The sequence below is a fragment of the Balaenoptera musculus genome, chromosome 7 (genome assembly GCF_009873245.2).
Source record: "Balaenoptera musculus isolate JJ_BM4_2016_0621 chromosome 7, mBalMus1.pri.v3, whole genome shotgun sequence".
In the NCBI taxonomy this organism is placed as follows: Eukaryota; Metazoa; Chordata; class Mammalia; order Artiodactyla; family Balaenopteridae; genus Balaenoptera; species Balaenoptera musculus.
In genome coordinates this window covers 104422481-104442787 of record NC_045791.1, presented here as the reverse complement: position 1 = coordinate 104442787, position 20307 = coordinate 104422481, and the positions used below count along the sequence as shown (strand labels likewise).

Here is a 20307-nt window from a genome sequence, read left to right as displayed (position 1 = left end):
ACATGAATACAACCTGTTCCCCCTTCCATGGGTTGCTTTGGGGTCAGCTGGGAAGGAAGAACCTCATGACATGCAGGTAAGAAAGATGAGAGCTAGTGACACTTAGCAAGGGATGGGGCAGTGGAACATTGTGGACCACTATTAGCACTCTTCAAAAAGGTCATAAGGAAAGAGTAATGATAAACATCTGAAAGAGGTCACAGTATTTCTCCACTAAAACATTGAGGATTTGTAAAGCATTCTTAATATTTGTGCTGGGGAGAAACACATTAAGCATTTTTTTGTTACTTGGGATTTTAACTTCCAGGATTTGTGACGTGAAGTTCTTTTGCTCATGGAGGCTGTTTTCCTCTTCACAAGGCTGGGAAACACTTAACTCCAGGCATGTTGCTCCTGCTGCAGATGCTTGCTTGCCCTTGGCAGATGTTCTATGTGGATATAATTTCCTGGGGCCAGAGCCATGACGCCACCTTAGTTATGGTTGTCAGTTTGAGAAGACCCATTCTGTGCTCTGCGTAGGACTCCTCATGAACATACAAAGATTTTCGTTCTGTCTGCCAACCGCACATTTCACAGAAAGAGTTTCCACTGGAACATCACCTCTGGTGTGGAGCCGCTTCTCCACCACCCATCACCTCCTGAACAAGGGTCACATGCTGCACATTAACTCGTGCTAGACAGTACTTACGATGCTGCAGGGATGGAGTCCTCCCCAACACGGTGTCCACTTACAACAACCCACTTCTCGTCTCCCCTTAAAAGATAACTGTCAGCTGTGGTTATGCTCACCTTAATACCGAGATTTTTCTTCTCTGTTCAAGCCACCATTGAGGCTCCTCTTGCAGGAAGCATTCACAGAGGAGAAAGTCCATCGGGCAAGCCAATGGACGTCAGCAGGCTCTGTGCCGAGGCGGAGGCTGTCCAGATGAATATGCAGGCGCCACCTCACTGCTCTGGAACTTCAGGGACCCCCTGGTTCACTGTGTGAGTTCTCTGAGGGGCAGAGTGTTCCCAGCCTAAGGGGAAATCCAGAGGGCAGGGATGCCTTGTCCTTGAGGACTCCTAAGCCCAATGAAGGTCTCAGGGACCTAGGAAGATGGACAGCTCAGAAAGGGGGTGGAAAAGAGTCAAAGACACAGGGCATCCTCACTATTTGAACTAAGACTTCTCTGTCTAGGTCACAAATCACTTATGGGCCTATGAACTGCCAAACAAGAAAACCATTATTTCACTCCCTTTTATTTAGAAGGAAATAATATCACTTCTAACCTTGGTTTTGAGCTCTTTGGTTAGAAGGTTAAGGAATGAATTCTACTTTTTCAGGAGAGACAACAGGATGAATTAGGAGAGGAAAAGGTTCAAGACGTTTCTAAAGGGGACTGTGCAATAGCAACATTCAGCCACCAGAGGGCAGTGTAGACTTTCTGGAGGGTCTGGAGAGAGGAAAGCGGTACCGAGAGAAAGGACGGTAAAATGCAAATTTAAAGCTTCGTCTGGTAAAATTAGAATTAAAAACAAAACAAAACCCAGTAGTAGAGTCTTCCCTTTCATTCTGCTCTGTGTGCTCCGGATGAAAACTGACACCGGCCGAAGGCTGCAGCAGATTCCTGAAGGACCCCAGGACATCAGGTCGCTGATTGGGGAGGGCTTGGGTGGGGGCTTAGGGAGAAGACGGTTGGGGGCGGGTGCTTCGGGAAAGTGAGTGGGTGGCCCCCAGCCGGGCTGAACTTGCGCCAGCAGCTGACTTCCAGTAAGGGAGCTTGTGCAAGAAGGAGAGCGAATCCGGGGCTGGCGGGGGAGTCCCCGCCCCGTTTTCCATATCCGGTGTTTGCTAGAAGAAAACCGCTCCTGCCTGACCTTTTATTACCCAAGCGCTGCTTCAGTGGCTCATCCTGTGACGCAGGAAGGGACTGGGTCAGAACAGGGTTCCTTCCTTTAGGGAAGAACGAGGTGCAAGGGACAGGAATTCCTCCTCATCCTGAATTTCTTCACTTTTGTTTTCTGTTAAACCATTAAGTTTACCTGGTCACCTAGTTCACCCCAGGGTGTGGTGGAATTTAGGGAGAAGAGGAGCAGACCCCCTGGAAGGCTTGCTTAAAAGCGGACACCCAGGGCTTTCTGCCACTGCTTGTTTGTAGATAGTCGAAACCAACAGAATAAGAAGCTCAGATGTGGCTCTGAGAAGTTTCTGATATTTGTCAGGACCTGAGTGACCTGTAAGATCTCGCTCTCCACTAGGCTGAGAATTTGCCTCCCCTCCACCCCATTTACTTTTCTGTCCCCAAATATGCTCAGCTCCAGTGTCCTGGCTCTCCAGAGAGCACCAGGTGACGACTTAGTTGGAATAATTAACACAAAGCTCCAGATTCAAATAATATGAGCCCCCTCCAGTTAGTATTTTTAAAATTGTGGTAAAGTGTATATAACAATATTTATCATTTTAATCATTTGTAAGTGGATAATTTAGTGATATTAAATACGTTCACAATGTTGTGTAACCATCACCACTATATATTTCCAAAACTTTTTTGTCGTCCCCAAAATAAACTTTGTACGCATTAAAAAAAAGCTTCCTCATTCCCTGCACACACACCCCCTTCTGCAGTCCTGTACCCTGTATTCTACTTTTTGTTTCTATGAATTTGCCTATTCTCAGTTTCTCCTATAATTAGAATCATGCATTTGTCCTGTGTCTGGCTTATTAGCGTAATGTTTTCAAGGTCCATCCATGTAGTGGCATATACTAAAATTGTTATTCTTTTTTTTTATGGCTGAATAATGTTCCATTGTATATATACACCACATTTATTTATCCACTCATCTGTTGGTGGACACGGGTTGTTTCCACTTTTTGGCTATTGTGAATAATGCTGCTATAAACATTGGTGTACAAATATCTGTTTGATTTCCTGCTTTCTTATGGATATATACCTAGGAGTGGAATTGCTAGGTTGTATGGTAGTTGCATGTTTAACTTTTTGAGGAGCTGCCCAGTTGTTTTTCCCAGCGGCCGTACCAGCAAAGCATGATGGTTCCAATTTCTCCACATCCTCACTAATACTTGTTGTTTTCTGTGTGTGTGTTTAAATTATTATTTTTATTATAGCCATTCTAGTAAATATGAAGTGATATCTCACTGTGGTTTTGATTTACGTTTCCATAATGACTTATGATGTTGAACATCCTTTCATTTGCTTATTGGCCATTTGTGTATCTTGTTTGTTTGGAGAATGTTTACTCAAGTCTTTTGCCCATTTTTTAAAAATGGAAGTATAGCTGATTTACAATATTGTGTTAGTTTCAGGTGTACGGCAAAGTGATTCAGTTATATTATATATATATATATTTTTTTAGATTATTTTCCATTATAGGTTATTATAAGGTATTGATTATAGTTCCCTGTGTTATACAGTAAATCCTTGTTGCTTATCTGTTTTATGTACGGTAGTTTGTATCTGTTAATCCCAAACTCCTAATTTATCCCATCCTGGTCTTCCCATTCCCCTTTGGTAACCATAATTTTGTTTCCTACGTCTGTGAATCTGTTTTTGTTTTGTATATAGATTGATTTGTATTATTTTTTGGATTCCACATATAAGTTACATAATATTTGTCTTTCTCTGTCTGACTTACTTCACTCAGTATGACAGTCTCTAAGTCCATCCATGTTGCTGCAAATGGCAATATTTCATTCTTTTCTATGGCTGAGTAATATTCCATTGTATATATGTACCACATCTTCTTTAAACCAATCATCTGTTGATACTTTGCCCATTTTTGAATTGAGTTGTTTGCAGACCTTCAGGAAGTCTTTACATATTCTGAATATTAATCCCTTATCAGATATACGGTTTCCCAATATTTTTCCCCATTCTGTAGGTTGTGTTTTCACTTTCTTTTTTTCTTCTAATTTTATTTTATTTAATTAATTTATTTAATTTTTAGTTACGTTTTGATTTTCTCTAAAAACTGACATATCATTGAGACTATACTGATGTTGACAGACCAGGGTTATAAATATATTTATGGGAAAAATTGTTGCATTAACTAAACAAGCTGTTGTACCAGGAACAGCCCCTGGGCATTTATATTCAACTTCTGCTACATTTCCAAGGGCAGGCCACCCTGATATGGCATGCTCATGAAAAGTAAGTAGCATTGAATACTGGCAAGTCCCAATATAACTTCTGCAGAAATGTTATATGGAAGGCATTTCTTCTGGGACTAGTAAGAACTTGCTGTTATTTGCAGTAGCATTTTTTCATTTTCACATTCATGTTACAGCTAAGCACTTTTTGTGCCCTAAAAAGGAGGCAGACAGACTCATACCTCATCAGAACTTGGAACACGAGGAGAGTGTGTCATGATAACCTCTGGGAGATAAGGTGGTGAGTAGGAAATGGCCTTGTAGCAGCTGCTCAGAAGCTTCCCAGGCTCTCATGTTCTGTAAGGATCATAGGGCATTCTCAAGACTTAGATCAGCTACAGGCAAGTCTTGCCTATGTGGCCTATGTGGAAACATGCAAGGTCACCAGGATGCCATGGCAGAGTCATTCCCCAACAGAACCAAGAATTGTCAGAGGTGAGGAATGCTCCCATCAGCTGTACCAATTATGATTGTACGAACTGAAAGTTAGAAATGCTGTGCATCTACTATGGGCTTGACTTGACTCCCTAGGACTGGGCAGAAACGTTTGGTCTTAATGAACAGAGCAAATAGCATCTCTTTCTTCGGAAAACCCAGTGGATGCAGAGCTTAGTTACTGAGTCTTTAGCATAAATTCAGTTGAGCTGGTAGCCCCAGAAACCAGCTTTGTGAAGACCTCAACTTCCTGGTTTGACTGAGATGACCAAGGTCACTGCTGTCGGAGGTCAGGAAAATGGAAGTTTTTCTATTTCCTTTTTTCACCTCACATGTTCTCTCTCACACCCAGTCTTAGAGAGGAAGACATCAACTATCTGACTGCCTTCCCTGAAATCCACACAGCATAGAAACCACTGGTCCATGAACTTCACATGCTACTTTGAAGGAGAGAGAATTTGCCTTCGTAGATGGAACTGCAGTCTGCAAAGCCCCTCTGTTGGGGCCAAAGGCCCCTACACAAAGGAAAGAACTTTCCAGGTCAGCAGCCTCTCCCACAGGGCACATCTGCTTCCCAATCACTCTATTCTCTCACGGGTCATCTCCATAAAGGAAATAAAATTTCCCTTGAAAAAGGACTTAGCATAAGTGTGTGTGCATGTGAAGGAGAGGTTTTGTTTTTTTGCTTTACCAGGTGACATATGGCTATATATCCATTCCAAAGGGGGACTCTACATTAGGTCTATATTAGGTTAGCTAGAGTGACCATGAGATGTTTCCATTTTGCTCAATTCTTATTTCATTAAAGCTAGAACCCAGAAAAACCAATAAAAATAAAATCAGTGTTGCGAAAGCAATAGTCATTAAATGTACTTTTTTGTGCCTTTCAAAATCATGCTTTTCCAGCTCCAACTTCGTCTTTTATGTCTAATTTTAAGACAGTATGCCCTCTGTAATGGCCTATATGGGAAAAGAATCTAAAAAAAAAAAGAGTGGATATATGCATGTGTATAACTGATTAACTTTGCTGTACACCTGAAACTAACACAACATTGTAAATCAACTATACTCCAAAAAAAAAAAAAAAAAAAAAAGACAGTAGAGTAAGAGTTCCATTCCAAGAGTGCCTTTGTAAGTCCAGCAAAGTTAGCCTAGGTACCCGACTAACACAATCGGCTATATAGTACTGTACTGTAATAGGTTTATAATACTTTTCACACAAATAATACATAAAAAACAAACACAAAAAATAAAGAAAACATCTTTAATCTTACAGTACGCTATCTTGAAAAGTACAGTAGTGCAGTACAACAGCTGGCATACAGGGGCTGGCATCGAGTGAACAGGCAAGAAGAGTTACTGACTGGAGGAGGTAGAGGAGGTGGGAGATGGTAGAGCTGAAGGGTCGTCAGCAATAGGAGACGGATGGCAAGCTGCAATTTCACTCATGCCTGATGTTGATGGCACAGGTTCTGGTTCCTTGCTGGATTCAATTCTATCTACCCTCTTGAGAAAACGATCCAGTGATGTCTGTGTCGTAGCTCTTTTTTTCTCATCATAGATGACACGGTAGCACCGGATTGCATTCTGAACGGCTGCTGCAACCTTCACGTACCATTCTACATTCGGGTCCTGCGCCTCAAAAAATAACAGTGCCTCCTCAAATAAAGAAAATCCCCTTGCCATTTCCTACGTCGTGAATCTCTTCGGTTCTTCAGTTACTTCTTCGTCCTCTTGTCTCTCTCTGTCCTTCCTCTGGGCCTTCAATTCCTAGCTCTTCTTGGCAGTACCAGCTACATCATCGCTGCTTTTACACTTGCTTTCAGACATCCTGAGCTTGAAATAAAGACACTGTACTACTGTACTCTATACAGTACTGTACAATAAAGTACACAAAAGCACAACCACTTGTAGAGGATGCACGCACGTGACAATGTACACCAGACATGGGAACTAACTTACGTGATTGGACATGAGAACGCACGTTCGCATTTTTGAAAGCTCGCAACTTGAAGGTTCATACGTTGGGGACTTACTGTATGCCATTCACATATTTTTCTAAAACAAATGTACAAGGTCAGTTCTGCCTCATTATCTATTTTTAAGGATTACCCCTGCACCTCTATCTCAAATATTTTAATGCTCAAAGAAATCCTGGCCTCACACACTGAAATGTTTGGAAGTAGCAAGTGTAAAAGCACCATATTATAAAATCAAATTTCAACATAATTGGTTAATTTAGAAACTATAAAATAAAGCCAGAGAGATGGAAAATCAACAATATGGTAGATGAGACATGGCCAGAAGGTCATGTGATAATTACCTTTTTTATTTTTCTTGGCGGGTTTGGTAGACATTCTCTCTGAAAGAAAAATGAGATTCATGCTGTGAAGGGTCCTTGTCTCTACTTTGTGAGATCAGTAATTCCACTACCTTCCACTCATGTCCCATTGTCAACACAAACCCAAGGGGTCTTCATGGAAAATAACCTCCCTCTCCAAGTCTGTAACATGGTGCTCTCTGTTATCCAGACTCAGCTTTAAAGTCAGCTTTAAAAACTGCATCCTCTCTCTTGCTCTCCTTATAAAGTTTTGCCAGATTTTCCTTTAAAACCACTTCTATACCCACCACTCCCTTTCCATTCTCCCAGTACCCCTCTAGCTTTTATCTTTATACCTTGCATACTATAGCTCCATTGGCACACACCTGGTGAGTGATTGACAGCTGGCAGGCCCCATCAGTGGCCTTGGACACACAAAGGTATCCAGGCCTTTGGGGAGACAAGTGGGAAAACCTGGCATATAGTGGGGTAAGGATGATAAAGTGTAAACTGTGCCCTCATGGAGTATTTTGGGATCCAGAGATGGCTGAGTATAGTAGGCTAAATAATGCCCCCCCCGACCCATGAATTTGTTCTAATCCCCAGACCCATGAATGTGTCAACTTACATGGTAAAAAGAACTTTATTAATGTAATTAAATGAAGGAGCTTGAAATGGAAGATGATTCTGATCATCTGGGTAGGGCCAATGTAGTCACAAGGGTCCACACAAGAGGGGGTAGGAGAATCAGAGTGAGTAGTAGGAGATGTGTTGACAGGAGAAGAGGTTGGAGTGATGTGAGGAAGGGGCCACGAGCCAGGAAATGAAGGCTGCTTCCAGAAGCTGAAAAAGGGGAGGAACACGTTCTCCCTGGAAGGCTCCAGAAGGAACCAGCCCTGCCGACACCTTGACTTGAGTCCAGTGAAACTGATTTCATACTTCTGGTCTCTAGAACTGTAAGATAATAGATTTACATTGTTTCAAGGCACCAAGTTTGTGGGAATTTGTTATAGCAGCAATAGGAAACAAATTCAGTGAATTTTAAAGGACTTCAGCAGAGAGTGTGCTGTTTGAGCTGGGCCTTGCAGGTTGAGTGGGGTGGATCAGGCAGAAAGGTGGTGAAGGTCATTTGAGGTCTCCATGGGTTAAAGCACTCTACCCTCTAATCCATCTTGCATTCCTTGATCAGATTCATACCTCTAAAACACTCTTTCAACTTTGTCAGTCCCTAACCCAAACCTTCCACGATTCCCCCATGATTAAATGAAGGGTTCAGCCTCCTTTCTGGGGCCGCAGGACCTCCACAATCAGCCCAGCTCATGTATTGAGACTTATAACCCACAACTTCTTGACAGTCATGGGGAGGATTTTCATGCCATCCTTTCTATGTAGAATTCCTCATTATGACATTTTTGCTTGTCAGAACTATTCTTCTTTTAAGACCCAGCTCCGTGCAAACTGTTCCATGAAACTGTCCTCAACCTCAAAGACAGAAATGAACTTCCCTCTCCTGAGCTTCTGCATCTCCTCCTGCCAGAGAATCTCATTATGGCATCTATGAGCTGTGCAATCCTGTGTTTATAAATGTGCAGCCTTCCTCCTGGTTGGGGGCTGGGGGCCACACCTTACAGTCCCTGTGGCTTTAGATGTATTCAATAACTATTTGCTCATCATTAGAGTGGCACAAGGAAGGACCGTCTGGGGCATGTGACAGAAAGCATCAGAAGGCATGGGTTCATCTGTGACAGAGACCTGGCCCGTTTTGTCCACATCAGTGGGCCGAGATGAGGACCAAAGAGATATTTTAAAATTCATTAAAAAATATTATTTTTCAAGAATGAATTTCAGATGGCTATCCAGAAAACACTCATTCTGATGTATTATTTTCAGATACATAGTTCTATTATTGTTACTTTCAACATTGCCCCCCACCAAAAGTCTAAGACCCTCCCCCGCCAAATTTAGTTTACTTTCCTGTGACCAAACTACACAGTGGCAATTATTAGTGGCGGTGCCAAGGCCACAATTTACTGTCCTACCTTCAACAATGTAAGAGTTTGAATACTATTCAGCCATAAAAAAGAACAAAATTTTGTCATTTGCAGCAACATGGATGGACTTGGAGGGCATTACGTTAAGTGAAATAAGTCAGATGGAGAAAGACAAATATTGTATGATATCACTTATATGTGGAATCTAAAAAATATAACAAACTAGTGAATATAACATAAAAGAAGCTGACTCATAGAGAACAAACTAGTGGTTACCAGTGGGGTGGGGGGGAGAGGCAACATAGAGGTGGGGGAGTGAGAGGTATAAACTATTGGGTGTAGGATAGGCTCAAGGATGTATTGTACAACATACAACCAATGTTTTGTAATAACTGTAAGTGGAAAGTAGCCTTTAAAAATTGTATAAAAATTAAAAAAAAAAATTAAAGTGTAAGAGTTTATGCACTTGGAGGATTAAGCTGTAATGTAAGCCAGCAAATATAACACCCATATGGAATGTTAGTGATAATATACGCATTGCGACCTGGGCAAGGGGAGTCATGATGGTTTTCTGGAAATTCTGCTAAAGCTTGAAGTTGATGACTTGTGGCACTAAATCCTTGATTGTAGCGCTTTGTCATTAGAATACCTGAATCAAGGTTTTCAGGGGCCATCCACCGCAGCGCACACTCAGCTTCCAGTTCTTGGATGCTTTGCGGTTTCCTTCAATTTCAAATTCCCTGAGGGTGAACCACTTTCCATATGCATTCTGTATACACTTCTCCGAGGTGCCTGTGAGACCAAGACAAGCTGAGCTCCCTTTGTGGCCAGGGTGTGCCCCCAACTGTGAAAACCCCAGAACTTGACCTCCCCCCACGTGAATCTGGGCTACTTGGTTTGGGTTCATAATGTGCAGCAGGATAGCTGAGTCCCCTCTCTGGGGCTCCACAGCAGTCCGAAAGGCGAGGGCAGGAGCAGACTTCCTGCCCTGTGTGCATACTCTGACCCTCATGCAATGAGAAGGACAGTAATTACTACCAACATTTACTTTAAAAAAATATTTCACTATATTCAAAAGAGAAAACAATGGATGACTCTAAAGAATAGGCAAGATTCTTTCCCTTCTCTTCTCTGAGACCCGGGATAGAGCCAGGCTGAGTATCTGAGGCAGCAGATGAGGTCACACGTGGGGCCGTGTGTCAACTGTCACCACAGCCATGGCTGCCTTGTCCCGTACAAAAGTTGATCAGACAGCAAATGACAATCAATTATTGCTCATATTTTGGACTCATAGCTATTTTATGTTAAAAGCAATTGTAGAAATGTTATCAAGTGGGAAAAATTAAATTATATATATGCTATGTAATCATTGGGAAAACATTTATATTTCTTGGTACCTAAAGAACCATATTTTGGGAGGAGGGAATCAATTATGATAGATGAACATTTGTACTGTACTTTAACAGTTGTAATTTGCAAACTTTTCTATCTGTTATCTTGTTTTTTCTCATAATAATACGGTGAGGAAGGTTTTATTATTATTTTCATTTTGTAGAGGACAGTTCAGGATGACAGAGACTTAGTAACTTGGCCCATGCAAAATAGACACTCTTGGTACAGCTGAAACTCGAATCCAGGTCTTCTGAGTCTAAATCTTGTGCTTCTCCCAGTTAGCACAAGGCCATACAGATGTTATAGGGAATGTGGCTGTGAAGGTTGCTGTTGCATTTCTCAAATGTGTACATCTTCCATCCTGTTATTGAAGCACTTGCCCCTGTATTGGGTGCTGGATGGGCACCTGTAGACCTTTTCCATGGGGGAAAGTGGAGGTGGCCTGGTAGGCTAATGTTTATTAATTTTAAAAGAGTGGGAATGCCATCTTTCCTCCAGCCTATCTGGGATGCTGTGTGGAAAAAGAGCTAACAGAGCAGAACTGAGGCTGCTTTCTTTAGAAAGTCTGCTTGCAAGGTTGGTGCTTGGCTGGTATCTGGGAACTTGGATTTGGGGAGGGGTCTCACCACTCCCAGAACTTAAGGGTAGCTCACTGTGCCTTAACTATTTATACAAACAGTATGGTTTATGTGAACACCTGCCTTCCTTCTGGGAGTTTGGAGTTTTGGCATGTGCTAGGCAGAGGGTACTTATGTAACTAACCCCTGATAAAAACCCTGGACTCTTAGACTCAGGGCAGCTTCCCTGGCAGACAACATTTCACATGTGTTGTTACAATTCATTGCTGGTGAATTAAGTGTGTCCTGGTGACCCGACTGGGAGAGGACTCTTGGAAACTGACACCTGTACCATGTGCCTTTTCCCTTTGCTGATTTTGCTTTGTATCCTTTCAATTTAATAAATCACAGCCATGAGTTCAACTATATGCTGAGTCCTTTCAGTCCTCCTAGTCAGTCACCAAACCTAGAGACCCCCAATACAGGTGTCTACCCCCTGTATAATATATTATTCACATGGGAGTTTTCCAGTTGAAAAGTGTAGAAGACCACGAAGCCCACCTTTTTTCATTTTCTCCTTGTATAAAGTCCCCTTCGCCTCACCACAAGTCACAGGAAGTTCAGGAAGCTGAAAATCCGTATATGTTACTTTGGGAATTCTTGGACCTGCAAGGAAGCATTGGTTTCTTCATTCCATCTTGCTCTAAAGCTGTGTACCGTCTCTCCTCACCCATCTTGAGATACTTCTTTATAAGTTAAAATGTAATGGAAGGATTTGCCCCATGAATCAGGTACATTTCTAGGCAGGTTAGGTACATAAAGATAACGTCACCCTTCACCACCATCATCTAAAATCCTATATACAAACCTCTTGTGGAAGGATCTGATTCCCAAGCTTGCTGGTCCCAACTACCTATTGCATGATAATTTTCCTCCTGCTGTTTTGAAGGAAGATTTATAGTCATATTATTGCTTTGAAGTCATACAGATGGAGAAAAAACCCTCAACTTTTAATTTTTTCTCCCCATTTGAGGGCTCACCTGGGGAAAAAAGCAGGATTGCAATGGGACCCCCAGCAGGGGCAATGTCTGTCTTCCCACCTTGCTCTCTGTTTCACTTCTCTTTCATGTGAGCTTTCTCTGTGGCTAGAAGGTAATTTGCTCTAGAAGAAACTGCAAATTGCTCAGGGAGAGGGTTTCTGTACATCCTTGGGTGAGGGTGCTGGCATCTAATTCCTCTGAAGCAGGTGTTGAAAGTCTTAGAAAGAATGTCAGTAGCAGGAGCACCTTCTCTTGCCCTTCTGGCCAACATTGAGGAGGATCCTTTAAAGACAGGTCTGGGGGCTTCTCTCTGGATGGGGAGGGTAGGCTGTCAACAGTCCTTCCAGAGTCAGTTCTATTAGAGCTGGGGTGGGTGTAGGGGGCCATTCGGTCTAATTCACCTGCCACCCACCAATTTACAGAGGAGGAAATTGAAGCAAGAGAGAACAGTTGACAAGCCAAAGTTACACAGTCAAAGGAATTTTAGGAATTAGGACATAGGTCTTGTGTTACCACTCAGAGTCCCCCTTGGTGGGGAGCCTATGGCTCTCTATGTGGGCAAGAGAAGGGTGAGAGAAATATCATGTGAGTCATACCTTTTATACATTTTTCTTTATATTTCCCTCCTCAAAAGTTATCAGTGCAGTGAGAGGAGCCCTGCACAGGCCCAAGGAGGCCTGGGGGTCTCTCACAGATCGACTGTCTAATCAACGGAGCGGGTGTTATCACCATCCTGTCACGTGGTCGAAATTGACCAAGACCAAGGACTATCCTAACGTTTGCTATCGGCTCTGTAAGCCAATTAAGAAAATTTATTGATCACTAAAAACATGGATTATAAAATAAAAATTTAGATGTTTAATTATTAAAACTGCATTAATCACTTATTTTTACCTCTTTTTCTGCCTCTTTTCAAAGGCCCAGTGTTGACTGTTTTTCTCCCTGAGGAAGTAGAAAAATAACATAAATGTCTCTTTTTATAACATTGCATTGCAAATAGTAGTGTTTTGCAAAAATACCATTCAAATGTCACTTTTTAGGAGTTTACCTAGTACTTCAAGAAAAATATCAAATGCTTAGATCAGAAATTAGGAACTTTTTCTGTAAAGGGCCAGATAGTAAATATTTAAGGTATTGTGGACCACAATCTCCTTTGTGACTACTCAACTCTACTGTTTTATTGTAAAAGCATCCATAGACAATTCATAAATGGAAAGATATGACTGTGGCTGCGTTCTGATAAAAATTTATTTACAAAACAATTCATGGGTTGAATTTGCCCTGTGGGCCATAGTTTGCAGAACCCTGGTCTAGACTTAGTTAGTTACAAAGATGATGTTTAACTGAGATATATCCTATATTTCTTTTACTCCAAGTCGTTCCAAATAAAACTGAAACCGTGTTTTATGTGTTTCCCAAGCAACAGAGCAGCAAGGTGAGAAGAGTAATGAAGTTGTACATCTTTTGAGTCCTTGTTGTGTGCCAGGAACTATCCTTAGACCTTACCTCTATTAATTTACTTTATCCTTAGAGCAAATTGAGTCAAATTAGGGACTTAGTCAAACAGGGACTAATACTATCCTTATCTTACAGATGAGGAAATTGATATGCACAGATATAAATGCAAATTAACTAAAAGCATTGAAGATTTACTTTGATAAAGAGGCAGAGATAAAAGGCAGTAATATTAGGTCTCAAGGGGGACTTCATGCTCAACTCTATAGGTCAGATAGCTGCTGCAAACCTAAACTTGAAAGATTTTTGTATCAAAAATGGTTGCAAAAATGAGCAAGGACTTAAAATCTAGCCCAATGGCTCAATGAAGGGGAGCTTATAAAATTGATGCCCAAGTTCCAAAAGTTGTAGGGTTAGAGATGGCACAAAAGGTTGACTTAAGAGATGTTTCAGAAAAATGTAGTATCTGATTTAATTGTTGATTTTGTCCAAAAAGATTAATCATGTCCATGTTCATGTTCAGGTCTGCCATCACTCAAATGTGTCTGAATGTTGAAGTCAGGGATGCTTTCTTGCTAAAGGTCTGTGCCCATCATTCTGTTCCCATGGCTGGAATCCTGGGGTGCTAATTTGGGTAATGCAAGTCCCAGGAGAAAATCCCCTCCAGAAAGTCAATCATGACTAATCTTTCCTTTAAGCAGATTATGACCAGATGAGGCTGGAAAGGAATATTTCCTTCAACCAAACACAAAAAGCCTTCAGGTTGATGATGTTATCTCGTATTCAGGGACTTTGCCATAACAATTACTCAAGTTTAAAAAAAACAAACTCACCAAAATAAAAATGGCCCCATGAGATATTTATTAATGATTTTCATCCCAAGAGAAATCACACCCCAAGATCAACATGTTCTACCTTACAAAATGTTATCCTTAGGAAGTTTATCAAGGTATTAGGGAGGTACACTGAGGAGAGATTACTAAACCTGTATAAGAGAATCATAAGCATGGCTATGATCTTGAAGACTTAAGAGGAACAAGTGAACGGGGGAAAATGTAGACCTGAAAGTAGATGAAGCTTTCTTCAAAAATTGCTCTAGATGGATTGGTTTCAAAGAACATTACGGTACCAAATATGGTAGTTAGTAGTTGCCAGGTATAAAAGGTTATCCACACAGGTGTGGGTCTTGGTGAAACAGTCCTCTCCTGTCACTAATGATGCTGAAGTGGGAAAAGGCCAGTTCTGATTCTCTCTCTCTCTTTTCCTGCAAGAATCAAGGCCCACTGTCCCACAAGAAGACACTTGTGTTCTCTTGGCTTTCTCCTTGCTATCCTCTCCCATGCGGTGATGAAATTGAAACCCCAGCTCTAACTATAACTTGAGTCTGTCCAACAGTAGTCCTTATTGGCAAACGTGCATTCTCTTGCTCTCAGTTTCTCTCTGTTTAAATATTTCTGGGACTAGTTGGTGAGTTAGACTTCTATTTCATCAAAGCCTGTTGAGGGCAAACAACTTCATGGCAAACAAACAGAAACTCGTTGTACTCCAGCTCAGTTCTCAGAAATTTGGTCTGGAGACCAGATCATATGAACAAGGTGCTGCTAAACTTTACAGGGGTTATTTGTGTGTTAGCTAGCTCCAGCACTTTACTATCTTAGATCCAGAAAGTAAAATGCCTGGACAAAGTAGGATTTAATTATTCTTGGGTCTACCATCTTAATAAACAACTACTAATGCTATACTAAAACCCTACATTAACTCTTACAAATAATAATGTGGTCAGAAAAATTAAAAGTCATTTAAAAATAATTTTCTTAATGGTTGGAACTAATCTTTATGGGCAAAAAAGTATATCAGGATGTTTAGGTGATCTTTTGGTTGCCTCAGAGTATCAGAGTCCTCAGTGTTTAAGAACAATAGAATAGGAGCCCAGTATGCCTAGATCCTAAAGCAAGTGCTAGTCTAGCCCTGTTGCACAGACCATGGTAAGGGATAGTGAGGTTGGTTCTGCCGGAACAGGCCTTTCCCACCTCCAGGTCTTGTGAAAGAGGCTACATTTCTTTCAAGAGAATCGTCAGACACCTCCCCTCAAGCCAAGACAAAATATGTTAAAGGATCCACACAGGAGATGGGTCTCAGTCCTTGGGACATCAGGGAAGGAGAGATTATCAGACTCATCCTTACCAATATAAAGGTGAACGTCATGGCTAGAGTGTTCTGTGGTGGGAGAAGGGCTGAGCCAGGAGCCAGCAAGGGAATCAATGAAGAAGCATGATTCCCTTGGCCTGGTGGGGGGCCCTGTGGATGGGAGTTGAACTGAGTATTTTTGAGAGATACTCTTCCCAAAAGAACTACATAGGGCAACGAGGTAGCTACTGCAAGGGTGCTAACCTTCCAGAAGGGCCATCCAATGTCTTCATTCCCAAGCAAGTTGGCCACACTCACTACTGAGAGGTGGTAAAATATATTGCTTCTGCTGTTCTAGTGGGAAACTTCTAGCCAAATTTTTTTTCCAGACAAAGAGTTTTAGATTGTAATTTGTCTATAATTTGACAAATTTTTAGATATGATCCAGAGACTAGCTGAGCCGTGAGCAGGATCACAATGGGGCAGCCTAGCAGGAGATGGGGTCTGTCTTATTTGCTTGCCTCACTTCTCCTTCACAGCAGCTTTCTCCTGGCTGGAAGGGAAGCTCAGGGGAGTTCTACTGTCTTCTGAAAATTGCTCAGGGCGGAAGGAGGGTCTACCTCTACATGAGAGGGTGTGGTGGTGGGGGGCGGGGAACTGAGAGTCTGACTCCACAGAAAGGAGTCTTAAGATTAGCTGCTGTTCCTGCCCTTCCAGCCAGCGATGTTAGGAATCCATTAAAGATTTGGGGAATCCATTAAAGACACTCCTTGGGCTCCCTGTTCTTGATGCCGATGAGAGAGCTGCCCATGGTCCTTACAGAGTCCAGTGGTAGATCTACAGAATGTGAAACTGTATATGAAGCTGGGATGGGCCTTGGTGAGCAGTCAGTCTCTTTATTATCATTTCACTTTACAGAGGAGTAAACTGAGGCAGAAGAGGTGAAGTGACAGACCCAAGTCCACAGGACTACCTCAGGGTGGTGGGACATGAGGCAGGACATCTTTGTCACTTGTGAGTTACACAGTGTTTTATGGCTAGAACTATTTCCAGCCTCAAAAGTTACCAGTTCATCAGAGGCAGCACTTCAGTGGCCCTTGGGTCCTGGGTTTTGGTTGTGGATTCATCACCATGTTGCTTGTTTGAGATATCATATTTCTCTCCCTGTCATGTTTTAGAAGTTGAATAAATCTGATATATTTCCCAATGGTTAGTAGTTACAGAAAGTAAATAGAGAAACAGGTCTATTAACAAAAGCATAGACTAAAGCATGAGAATTTAGATGTTTAGTTAGTAAAATTTATATATGTATTTATTTCTTCTTGGTTTGCCTCTTTTCTTTGGGGCTCTGTTACTCAGAATTTCAATTCTATGTCTGCCCCTCTTTCTGAGAAAATAGAAAATTATAAAACAGATGCTGCTGAAAAGTTGCATGGTATATAATAGTGCTTTTCAAAAATTCCATTTTACTTTAAATTTTCAAAAGCTTACTGCATAAAGAAAAAATATATAACCCATAGCCTTGCACCTACTAAGCCTTTGATGGTTAACCTGGGTTCATCCTAGATTTCATTTTATTTGCCCTCACATTAATAAAAATTCGTTTGTATCCACATTAATAAAAAAGAATTTAAGACAGAGTTTTATTCCTTATATCTCAAGGAACACTGTGAGAATAATAATAATGAGAGCTAACAGTTGTTAAGTGCTTATTATATGCTAGACATGAACATAAGACCCTTACTTCTACTACTTTATTTTAGGGATTTTTACTATCCCCATTACCAATGAAGAAACTGAAGCATCCTGAAATTAAAAAATTAAGTGAAGCAATGCAGATTTCCTTTGGTTGAGAGGCAGAATCAATGGCAGTTATGCAAGACTTTGGATTGTCTAGGGAGATGTGATGGTGAGCTACACAGATAAAATATAGGCCATCATCTTAGCCCTGAATGAAGGCTTTTAGGCTGAAAATATCATGAAAGTGACCAAAGACCTTGTTCACATGGGTTTGGACAAAAAAATAGGATTTAAAGAACTAACCAAGAAAATATTGCCCAAGGGGAATTTGTAGAAATAGAACTTCAAGTCCTAGAAAACCTTAGGGTTAGAGATATCAAAAAAGGGTTGATTGAAACCATATGTCAGGGGAATATGCTCTCAGATTTACGAGGTGTGGGTGGAAGATGGTGGGGTTTGCGCAGGTGAATCTCCTGAGTGCCATGTTCAAACGTGTTGATCTCCAAAGCAGGGCCATAAAGTGCACACATTTCCTTCCTTTCCTTTTTCTTCCTCTTCTTTGTTTTCTTTTTCCTTCCTTCCTCCCCTTTTCTCCCTTTCTTCTTCTCTTCTTTCTTTCTTTCTTCCTTTTCTTTCTTTCTTTCTTTCTTTCTTTCTTTCTTTCTTTCTTTCCCTTCCTTCTTTTCCTTCCTTCCTTCCTTCCTCCTTCTCTCTCTCTCTCTCTCTTTCTTTCTTTTCTTTCTTTCTCTTTCTTCTTTCTCTCGTTCTTTCTTTCTTTCTTTCTCTTTCTTTCAATGCCTGGACTACAATTTGGCCCTGTTCAACCATAGACATCTTAGACAAAAAAAAATATTTGCTTTCCCTCTCTATCTTTCTCTGGCACTGTTTGATTCACCTTTCATCAAACCTGTTGAGGCCAAATAAATTAAAGATACAAAAGTAGTCTAGTTCAGCTTACCAGAGTTCTCCTTACTGGGAGATTTGGGGTTTAAGACCTGCTAATTATTGTTCTTTGTGAAATTTCTCACTCAAATACCCCACAGGAAGTAGAGTGGTTGTTCTTGGGTTTCCTATCCAAATACTGTTTATTGACACCAGAGGCTTGCTATAGAAGTAAAGTGTTCCCCTCCCCTCAAGGCAAGTGAGAAGGCTTCAGTCTCAAGGTGATTAATCTGTGTCTCTAAGAGCTTGAGGGAGGCAGAGATGTTTAAAGACTCAAGCCTGGAAGGTCTAGAGAGGGTGACTGCGTTGGGAGCCAACCCCACATCCACTGGTCGTAGGACCATGAAGAGACATGGTTCTCACGAGCCTCCCTGGGGAAGGGAGGGGCTCAGTTAGTTCTTGAGAGACACTGTATCCAGGAGGATCATTTGGATGAAAGAGGTGACCCCAGGAGGGGTGTGGACCTCCTAGAAGCTGGGAGACTAAGAAGGAAGTGGTAAGGCATCAGTTAGATTTCCTGCATCAGGGGAAGTTCAGTTGAGAAATTCTCCCTAAAGAGAGTGAATATCTGAAGAACCCACAAATGTGGCTCATGCATCTGCCATTTCTGGGAGACATGAAGGATCTATTGTAAGAGGGCCATTCCTGCTCCTTACCACTTCCTTCTTTCCTTCCTCCTCAGTTTGAATTAGCTAAAAGCAACACATACTGAATGGTGTTAGAGAGGAAGTGTGGATGAAAGAAGAGGCTGGCCTTATCCAACTTGCTCACTACAAACTTTACAGTTTTAATATTATATCAGCTCAGTCTTTTAAATACTGAATGAGAATATCACTGCTGCTGAAAAGGATTAGCACAACTCTGGGGCTTATCTAAGATTTCATCCTGGGGCACAGAAAGAACTATTTGAGAGAACAGGTTTGACAAGGAAGTAAGTAGGAGAAAGAACAAACTGTGCTTAGACTACCCATGCCAAGTACTATAATAAATCAAGTATGGCAGTGAGATTTCACAAAAACTCAGAGAACAAAAGTCTTAGACTTGGGTAAATATAACCTGGGAAATAAACAAGATGATAAAGATAAGTATGGAGAAAAAAATGATAGAGATGCTAAAAATATAAGTATATATTTATTTACACTTATTTATATTCTAAAATATATTTAATATATAATAATAATATATTTAAATATATTAGAAATAATCAGAAGAAAATGGAAACAAAAATATCTGAATATGTTTCAACTCCAGAAGGAAAATCTTGCCACCTCTACAGTGCTGTATAAACCCAACAGCAGTATTTTATATGATGTGATGTAAAAGAATGAACAAAAGAAATAAAGTATACAAGAAAAACATTAGTAGAATGGGAGAGGGGTGGGAAAAAGAAGACAGATGAAGAAGAGGAAGAAAACAAGGAATGAGAAAGAAATGAAAATTACAGAACTTAATTCAGAGAATGGAGGTTCACTTATCTCTACTGCACCAACATGGTGTGGTATGTGCTATTAGTTTGGTTTAAATAACTGTGTTTAGATCTGATGTGATACCAGGAGTCTGGCTTCTGCTTAATTGATTATGTTCTCTCTTGTCTGTTTCTCCTCATTTGGTTTAGAGCTGTGTTCATCAGTTACAACAAACTTTTCTAACGCTTTCTCTCTTATTTCTCACTCAGGGCTGGCTTGTCTCTGGCCACAAAGCTCTGTGTTGCATCCAAGTTCCAGTTCCTTTTATTGCCAAAGGGCCTCAGGTGACAACAAGGCTGGGTTTGAACCAATGGAGAGTCTGAATTTTCCTCTTTATTTGAGGAAATCAGTGACTTTGGATGAAAACATGGAGAACAAGTAAGCAGATTGCTATTTGTCACCCACAATCATCCTTTCTTTTCTTCCATAGGGGTAGAGTTACAGCCAGACCCTTGGCTGCCTGTCTAGAGATTATATTTCTTAGCCTCACCTCGCAGCTAGCTCTGGCCATGTGACTAAGGGTTCTCCAATAGGATGCGAGCAGAAGACTCTGGGTCTTTCCTTTAAAAGAAATATGTGGGTGATATCCCTGTCAAGAAAAGGCAGTAAACAAATCATTTGAATTCTTGAAGAAGAAAACCAAAATAACAGAAGAAATAATTGAAGATAAGTTCAAGAAAAAGTTTTCTGAAATT

General features: G+C 41.1%; 1 protein-coding gene across 16 annotated transcripts in view; it reads right to left on the bottom strand.

Annotated features, from left to right (window-relative positions):
* Window positions 1-6481: 6481 nt before the first annotated feature.
* LOC118898312 (nuclear autoantigen Sp-100-like) overlaps window positions 6482-20307 on the bottom strand; it is a 75371-nt gene continuing 61545 nt past the window's right edge. For 10 of the 16 annotated variants that reach the window (XM_036858541.1, XM_036858532.1, XM_036858535.1 and 7 more), the window contains 4 exons: window positions 12777-12824; window positions 11404-11508; window positions 9543-9685; window positions 6857-6944 (listed from right to left, as the gene is read on the bottom strand). In XM_036858541.1, the coding sequence (XP_036714436.1) occupies window positions 6891-6944; window positions 9543-9685; window positions 11404-11508; window positions 12777-12824 (350 nt within the window). In that variant the 3' untranslated portion in view covers window positions 6857-6890. Of the gene's footprint in view, window positions 6641-6856; window positions 6945-9542; window positions 9686-11403; window positions 11781-11808; window positions 12193-12776; window positions 12825-20307 lie in introns of those variants that run through there. The other 6 variants (XM_036858533.1, XM_036858539.1, XM_036858537.1 and 3 more) reach the window with 6 other exon arrangements.